Source organism: Xiphias gladius, chromosome 18 (genome assembly GCF_016859285.1).
Source record: "Xiphias gladius isolate SHS-SW01 ecotype Sanya breed wild chromosome 18, ASM1685928v1, whole genome shotgun sequence".
Lineage (NCBI taxonomy): Eukaryota > Metazoa > Chordata > Actinopteri > Istiophoriformes > Xiphiidae > Xiphias > Xiphias gladius.
Genome location: NC_053417.1, coordinates 2,947,213 through 2,955,064, shown reverse-complemented (window position 1 = coordinate 2,955,064; position 7,852 = coordinate 2,947,213). Strand labels below are relative to the sequence as shown.

Sequence of the window (7,852 nt, the reverse complement as noted above, 5' to 3'; positions counted from 1 at the left end):
ATTTCAGGCTGAACGATAAAGTGACACAAGAATAACAATCCAGCCTGATTATCAGGTATACTTATTTTTCCAGACCATGACAAGCCTGGTCATGTCTTCAGCAAATGACTCCCATAATTCTTCACATACTGTAAATGCTGAGGCACTTTCTATCTCTCAGGGTTAAGGGACACAATTATAATATTTAATTTTTTTTTTACCAGGGATGCAATGAAGCCTAGCTCACTCACACATACACACACATACACACACACACACACCGCACATGACGCTGCACCTCCGGTTCAGTAGATGGACGTAGACGCAGGGCGGACTCTCGTTTGGATTTTCAATTGTACCCAAAGAAGAAGAAGCAGGCGAAAAGCCAGTGCATGCTGGGACGTGAAAGAACCACAATGGCGGTTAAAAAACAAGTATTTCATGCTCTCACACTGACATGCTTAGTCTCATCATTTCTGTTCCAAACTTCTCGGATTTTTGCCGAAGAACTGAAGTGGGATGAGAATGGCTACGTTTTGTACTGCCCGTGCATGGGTAATTCATTTCTCGTAGCTGATACTTAGATTTTTGCACTCTGTTGTACGGACAGAACAGAGCTAGCGAGTTCAAAACATCATTCATCCATACGATGAGAGTGGCGTTTTATAGCCATAAAGTTACGTATCATCTAATAATGAACTCATACCTGTGTTAAAGTCTGCGAGGAGCCAGTGTCAAGTTCGACATGCTGTGTAGGTCAATAAAAATTCAACTGTGAGAACATTTGAACGCTTACCGCCAGAGGAGACGCAACAGTAGCTAGTGAGCAGCTAACTTAGTTGAGCTTACAACAAACTTGAGTCAGTGGAAGAGTACAGCTTTTATTATACTATGTTAGCAAATCACCCATGAAATGTGGTGCATGACATACGGGGTTACCCTTCATTTCCCTCCAGTCGCTCAAGTTTCCATTTTCTTGTCGTGAGGGGTGTGAAGTTAACGGTTGAAATTGAGACGTTGAGAGTGACCGTTGCTATTGTTCAGGTCGCTTTGGGAACCAGGCAGACCACCTCCTGGGATCTCTGGCCTTTGCAAAGATGTTGAACCGAACCCTGGCAGTCCCTCCCTGGATAGTGTACCGCCACCACACTCCCCCTTACACCAATGTAAGTACAGTCAGTGAGGTATGAGCAACTGTCACTGAGTGCAGTCACACCAATGTGATTATTGATCATGTGTGATCACGAAAACAAATTAGGTAGGTAAGAAACAAATGCAGTTTAAAAAAAAAATACAGTAACTAACGAATGAAATAGAATAAAACAAAAACTGATTATAGAGACTAAAGATAGCACTGTAAATGTACATGAGTGCATTTCAAGTATATATTGCTAAATGCCATACAGTAAGGTGCATGATTGTTCTGTGACATTTGAAACCTAAACTGAGTGCAGCTATTGGTAATGTGCAGGTGAAATTAATGCTATTAGTTTTTCCTTTTTTGACAAGTTTCTCTGCTATAATCGGTCATAATGTCTGCTGTGAGAAAGGCCTGGATGGCTACAGTCACAGGACAAGTTCAAGGCCTCTAAAATTGTCTGCCTCTGCACCATGCCCTTAAACTTAGAGTAAACTTTTGTATGCACTATTGTTATTAATGGATAAATCTCGAGAAATACTGTATTTTTCTTATTGTCAACAAATCCCCTAAAAAGACCGAACCCAGCATTGAACTGATCTTTCTAATGAGTAGTGTCTTTGTATTCAAAGCCTGATATATCTTATTTTTCTGTGCCACAGAGCTCCATCATTGTCCAAAAACTGTTAAAACACATTGATGAATCACACCTTTATACTGGGTGTTCTGTTCCTTCGTTGCCGTGAACACACACAATGTAGTTCATTTTGACTCAATCACACATAGAACTTCAGCTGAAAATAGTCCTCAAGAAATACACTATATACTCCTGTTTGGGTAACGTTCGTTAAAAATCTTCAGCGCTCAGCTACTTTTGGAAATTACTGAGCCTTTTTTAAATATTAAAATATATTTGTGGCCAATTATTAATTATTTACATCTTCAGAAGGTACAAATGGCTTTGGGCTGAGAGCCCCAGGTCACAAAGTATTAAGAGTGGACTAACACATTTTTGGTTCTGGTCTTTTCATGAGATTTGTTGACGATAAAAAATGTAGAATATCACCTGCCTTATGCTTTAAACTTGAATTGCACAGTGCTGTTTTATACCATTCCTTTCTATTCTATTCAGGTCCACGTTCCATACAAAGAGTTCTTCCAGTTAGAGGCCTTGTCTGCCTACCACCGTGTGGTCAGTTTGGAGGACTTCATGGAGAAGCTGGCCCCCAAATACTGGCCCTCAGGACAGAGGAATGCCTACTGCTTTGAGACTGCAGCGCAGCGTAGTGCAGACAAGAAATCCTGCCCTATGAAGGTGTGAGTCCAGTGGAACAGATTATTTGGTTGATGAGCTAGCTATTATTTGATGATATTGATTGCTGCTTTTAGATAGTCTGCTAATGTACCATTCCTCTTTCCTGAAAGATTTGAAACAGTTAGTAAGAAAGAAGAAAGGAGCATAGAATGAGCTTAATTGGAAAGCAGATGTAATAGAGACTCAAGTGCTCCCTCAATGTTCAGAATCTTCACCTTTGCAAGTGATAAGGGGTTTAGGGTGAAATGCTGTCCTCTGGTGGCCAATAGACCACTAGTTATGAACCAAGTAATTATGAAGCTGGTGCTACTGTTTCATTGCTCTGACATGGACAGATGGGTCTGATTCATTTTCAGGATGGGAACCCATTTGGTCCATTCTGGGAGCACGTCAGTGTGGAATTTGACAAGTCTGTCTTGTTTGGTGGTATTTCTTTTAGTGCCTACCACCAACCTCAGTGGATGAGAAAGTGAGTACACCTTTGAGCAGCCTCACTGGACTGTAGACACGTTTAGGATTACCAATGCTGACATGAAACATAAAAAATGGCCAGGTTTCCATTTTCCCATTGATTATTAATGACAAAGATAGTGCCTTCTCTGAAGCTGTGAACAGGCAGATTCTCTTCATGCTTCCCCTGTTGGAACAGGTTCCCTTCGTCTGAACACCCTGTCCTGGCGCTGCCTGGGGCTCCTGCCCAGTTCCCAGTGATAGAGGAGCATGTTGGCCTACAGCGCTATGTGGTGTGGTCAGACAAGATGGTGAAGGAGGGAGAAGAGCACATTGCTACCTTGCTGAGCAGGCCATATGTTGGCATTCACCTGAGGATTGGCATCGACTGGGTGAGATGAGCTTCATGAAGTATGAGCTAGGGCTTAGACACATAGGGGTTGTTTTCTCTCTTTTTCTGTGTTTCACTTTCTCTCTTTCTTCATGCCTGTATGGCTTCGTACTACCATATGACATCATGGTTTAATTTATATAAGGGAAACTTTGAGGTATGTAATGAAAGTTGACCTTTGATTGTTCATGTCAGCTGATGGTTGAAAATCCCATCTTTGGTTTGGAGGTTTATGCTGTTATACTATTGCACATGCATTTAGCACTGAGATAAAAGTAAATCTTTTAAAGGAGAGGGCTGGATATATTCTATATTTTTCTGATTGTCAGTAAATCCCCTGACATGATCAAAACTTACAATGTGTTAGTCTGTGTCTCAATACTTTATGATTTCCCTACACTGTCTGTGACACATGGCCCCAAGACCACTGGTTCCTACTGTGGTGTAAATCTTTAAAAACACCTCACAAATGTATAGTGTCATTTTTATGAAAGACTTTGTAATTTTCTAAAACGGCTGGCCACTGTAGTTTTTCATCCAGCGTAACTCAAACAGGAGGAAGTAGTACACGTGTTGGGGACTATTTTCAGCTGCAGACTAATACACATTTGGTGCTCTAGTGTGTATTTGTAGCAGCAGGACAATGTGTTTGGGATTGAGTTAAAATAAACTACAGTGTGTGTGTTCCCGTTGAAGGAATGATGTAATGAAGGAACATGCCAACCAGTGAAACAGTGTGACTCAGTGATGTGTTTAATAGTTTTTGGACACTGATGGAGCTCTGTGGCACAGACGCATAAGGTATATCAGGCTTTGGATACACACACAATACTTGTTCGTAGGAAACATTCATTGTTATTTTTAGTCTTTGCCTGGGATTTGTTGACAATAAGAAAAATACAGAATATCACATGAACCTTTCCCCTTAACTCACAATTCAGAACCATAGTAGATTTTGGGTGACATTTGCACCTTTACAGTCTGTGGGAATGCACAGTGCAGTTCTAGATTTGTTCTCACCCCCATCATCAACTTGTCAAAGCTAAATCTTTTCTTTTCATCCACATATACAGCAAAACGCATGCAAAATGCTGAAGAGTGGTGATACAGGGCCTCACTTCATGGCCTCTCCTCAGTGTGTCGGCTACAATCAACAGACAGCCCTGCCTCTCACCATGACCATGTGCCTTCCTGATCTGGTGGAGATTCGTAGGGCTGTCAAGCTGTGGGTGAAGAGGACCTCTGCCCGCTCTGTCTACATTGCCACTGACTCAGAATCCCACAGTAGGGATATTGAGAAGCTCTTCAAGGGCAAGGTCGGTGTCTAAAGCCTCTATAATGCACTCACAAGTATGTCATAAGTAGCTCCAGCTCTAAATTTGACTCTTTTTGTTTCTTTTTTCTGAGTGACCTTAAATGTAGAACGAGATTTTTGCTTGGCTTGTCAGTAGCACAATTTGTAAAACAGGTTTTGTCTCAGTTGGCAAATTAGCAGTATACAGTACATGTCATTTTTTTGATATGACAATTTTACTATTCCATAGCAACCAGGGGTTTTTTTTGTTTAGTTTCTTTTGTTTTTTACACCATCTTTAGCATTATTGAGAACTGAGAAGTACTCTCACTTGGTTGCTCTACCTGGTTGTTTACTTGTGAATTTGTTTTCGACAGGTGAAAGTGGTGAGCCTCCAGCCAGACTCGGCCCAGTTGGACATATACATCTTAGGCCAAGCTGACCACTTCATCGGCAACTGTGTCTCCTCCTTTTCAGCCTTTGTGAAGAGGGAGCGGGACGTGCGTGGCCTCCCATCCTCCTTTTTTGGCATGGACAAGCCTGGGAAATTAAATCATAAAGAAGAACTCTGAATACAAGCGTCATGTGGTCAACCAGGACATTAATGCTGGATGACTGTCATAACGAGGCGAGAGAGCATGTGAAAAGCAGAGAATATTTTTATTTTTTACGTGATGGTTCTTAATGAGTGGAGCAAGATATGAAAGTGAGGCACAGATAGGTTCGATTTTAGATAAGGTGTTGATCTAAGAGAACTGAGGAGGGGCTTATAAGATAGGATCTAGCAATTCGGTGGTATAAATGTTTGTAAAATGTTATGACATGCTGCTGCTACCATAAATGCTATGGTTTTTGTCTGTTCCTTGCTTGAAAATCCAGTTTCTGTATGTTCCCTCTCAGGATTTGGCTTCTACCTGCTTTTTGTTCACTATAGTAAAGCCAGTTTTCCTCTGCAAAAGGGAAACACACGGTTTCCCTAACATTTCCTTTAGCTACAACTGTATTCTGTAGCTGCAATCATGTTTTGCAATCCAGACATATAAGCAGGACCTCTGATGACCTCAGTGAACTCTGGAAAAGACTGATTGCAGTGTCAGCGAACATGTTCTCCCTTTCTCTTTTGCACTCTTCCTCTTCTCTTTCTCTCCATACTTTTCTGTCCCTCCATCTCTTTGCAGCTTGCTCCCTCCTTTCCTCTCTGCCCTCCATTCCAAGGAGAGCACAGAAACTGATCCTCCTGTACATACTAATTATAGGGAGGGAGAAGGAGACAGTCTTTCCACCTCTCAGTTTACCAGGACCAAAAACTAATGAAATGTGTGGAACCCTGGTCTGAATGTTGTGTGAACAGAGTTGTTATTCAGTGAATGTGAACAAATGTTTTAGGGGAACAAAAGAGTTGATTTGCACTGGTTGAATTGAGTGAATGTTACTGGGAATGTGTTGAAAGCTAATTGTGTTCCACAGTGTGTGGCAGTGAATGCAATGATGTTGAAGTCAAATATTTTCTATAATGTTTTTCACCAATAAAGATAAGCACACTAATTTTCAGAGAACCAACAACCTCAGCCTGTTTTATTTTCTTGACTGGAAGCCTAGCTGTGAGTACAGTTGAATCAGCTGATATACTGAGCTATGTTTGAAATAGCTTGTTGAGCCTTGGTTGCCAGGTATGTCAGAATACCTTGAATTTGTAGTCTTCATAATGCATGTACGTGGGCTCGCAACCTCGTTATTCACAGTAATAAATATATCTGTAGGTTTTTGGTTTAAATTGTAATCCATTTGCCCTGGCAGAATCACAATATTTAGGCCTATATGGGTTAATATGTTTTTCACACGTAGCTCTTTGGAGGGATGTAGTGCTTGAATCTGGCCACTCTGCCCTGGACCGTTGCGGGGATGTACAGCGGCTAATGGCTGACTGGGAGTTATGGATTAGCTAACGTTCGCCCCCTAGTAAATGTTGAACGACGTTTCTGTCTGTCTGGTGGGAAGCTGCGTTTGTATTGCATTGGTTTTATGAGTCTAATGTGCTTTTTGTTTTTGTGTGGCGATTTGTTGAGTTCATTTATGCCCTCGCTACTAGCGTTAGCCAGGTAATGCTACCAGACTTATAGCTGAGGTTGCCAGTGTGTTTGCCGTTGCTAGGCCAGTCTTGCGGTCTCGTTGTGGGCTGCATTTTGTATTAGCTAACGTTGGTTAGCTGACCCGCTACTTTAATATCAGCAGTAGTTGAAGAGCTACCGTGAAACGCAGGGTTTATGGACATGTTCCGGCTGGCACAATGGTCCCCACGGCTGTCACTTCATAACCTGACATTCCAACATTGACTAGTTAACCTAGCAGTTTATGGCTGCCGGTTAACGGGCTACATTTAGTTAGCTACACTGGGGTAGTGGCACCTGTATATTACCTAACAGCAGTGTGCAAAAGCTGCTGCTCACCGTTGTCAAGTACGTGGAGGTTATCCATTTTGACCGAATAACTAACCTCATCAGTTCCAATGCATGTTGTTGTGGCGTGTTACTGGAAAAGTCTTTTTTGAGCCACGTACAAGGAAACGGTGAACTGCAATACAGATGTTAGCGTCAGGATAGATGTGTCATTGCTAAGGTCTATCAATAGCCTTGTGTTATTGAACTAAAGTGAGTCCTCCAGTTTGTGTGTGAAAATGTGCTTAATGTTTTACCAAGGTTTCTATTGCAGGTTGGTACTAATAATTGAATGTGTCTTCTCCAGCAGGTTCTGATGTGTACGGTTGTACTGGTGAATTGTTCCTGAACCTTCCCTGGAAGATAGAGCATACACAGTGCCACGCTGTGTGGGTTGGCAGCTGCTCCTCACCATGTCCAAGAGCAAGAGTTCCGAGTCAGTGAAGGTGGTGGTTCGTTGTCGCCCCATGAATGAAAAAGAACGGGCAGCCAAGTTTGAAAGGGTGGTTTCTGTTGATGTAAAATTGGGCCAAATTATTGTCAGGAACCCCAGGGAAGCTGCAGCCAGTGAACTCCCCAAAGTCTTCACTTTTGATTCAGTCTACGACTGGAACTCTAAACAAATAGATCTGTATGATGAAACCTTCAGGCCCCTGGTGGATTCAGTTCTTCTCGGTTTCAATGGGACCATCTTTGCCTATGGGCAGACGGGTACAGGGAAGACGTTCACTATGGAGGGGGTGAGAAATGATCCAGAGAGGAGAGGGGTGATTCCTAACTCCTTTGAGCACATTTTCACACACATTTCACGGTCCCAGAATCAGCAGTACCTGGTGAGAGCATCATATCT

At 42.2% G+C, this 7,852-nt stretch overlaps 2 protein-coding genes across 9 annotated transcripts in view; both read left to right on the top strand.

The window, feature by feature from the left end:
- Window positions 1-282: 282 nt before the first annotated feature.
- Window positions 283-6,123, top strand: pofut1 (protein O-fucosyltransferase 1). 2 transcript variants are annotated; one of them, XM_040151581.1, is made up of 7 exons: window positions 283-534; window positions 1,024-1,145; window positions 2,250-2,432; window positions 2,789-2,901; window positions 3,082-3,274; window positions 4,347-4,589; window positions 4,945-6,123. In XM_040151581.1, exons 1-7 carry the CDS (start codon window positions 372-374, stop codon window positions 5,137-5,139), a joined length of 1,212 nt encoding a protein of 403 aa, XP_040007515.1. In that variant the 5' UTR covers window positions 283-371; the 3' UTR covers window positions 5,140-6,123. The 2 variants fall into 2 exon arrangements, with proteins under 2 accessions (XP_040007515.1, XP_040007516.1); XM_040151582.1 differs by having other exon boundaries at window positions 284-413.
- Window positions 6,124-6,445: 322 nt separating this feature from the next.
- Window positions 6,446-7,852, top strand: part of kif3b (kinesin family member 3B) — a 13,525-nt gene continuing 12,118 nt past the window's right edge. Inside the window, exons 1-2 of one of the 7 annotated variants that reach the window (XM_040152075.1) lie at window positions 6,446-6,557; window positions 7,313-7,852. The exon at window positions 7,313-7,852 is cut by the window's right edge and continues 967 nt beyond it. In XM_040152075.1, coding sequence (XP_040008009.1) covers window positions 7,416-7,852 — 437 coding nt within the window. In that variant the 5' untranslated portion in view covers window positions 6,446-6,557; window positions 7,313-7,415. Of the gene's footprint in view, window positions 6,667-6,687; window positions 7,216-7,309 lie in introns of those variants that run through there. The other 6 variants (XM_040152078.1, XM_040152080.1, XM_040152081.1 and 3 more) reach the window with 6 other exon arrangements.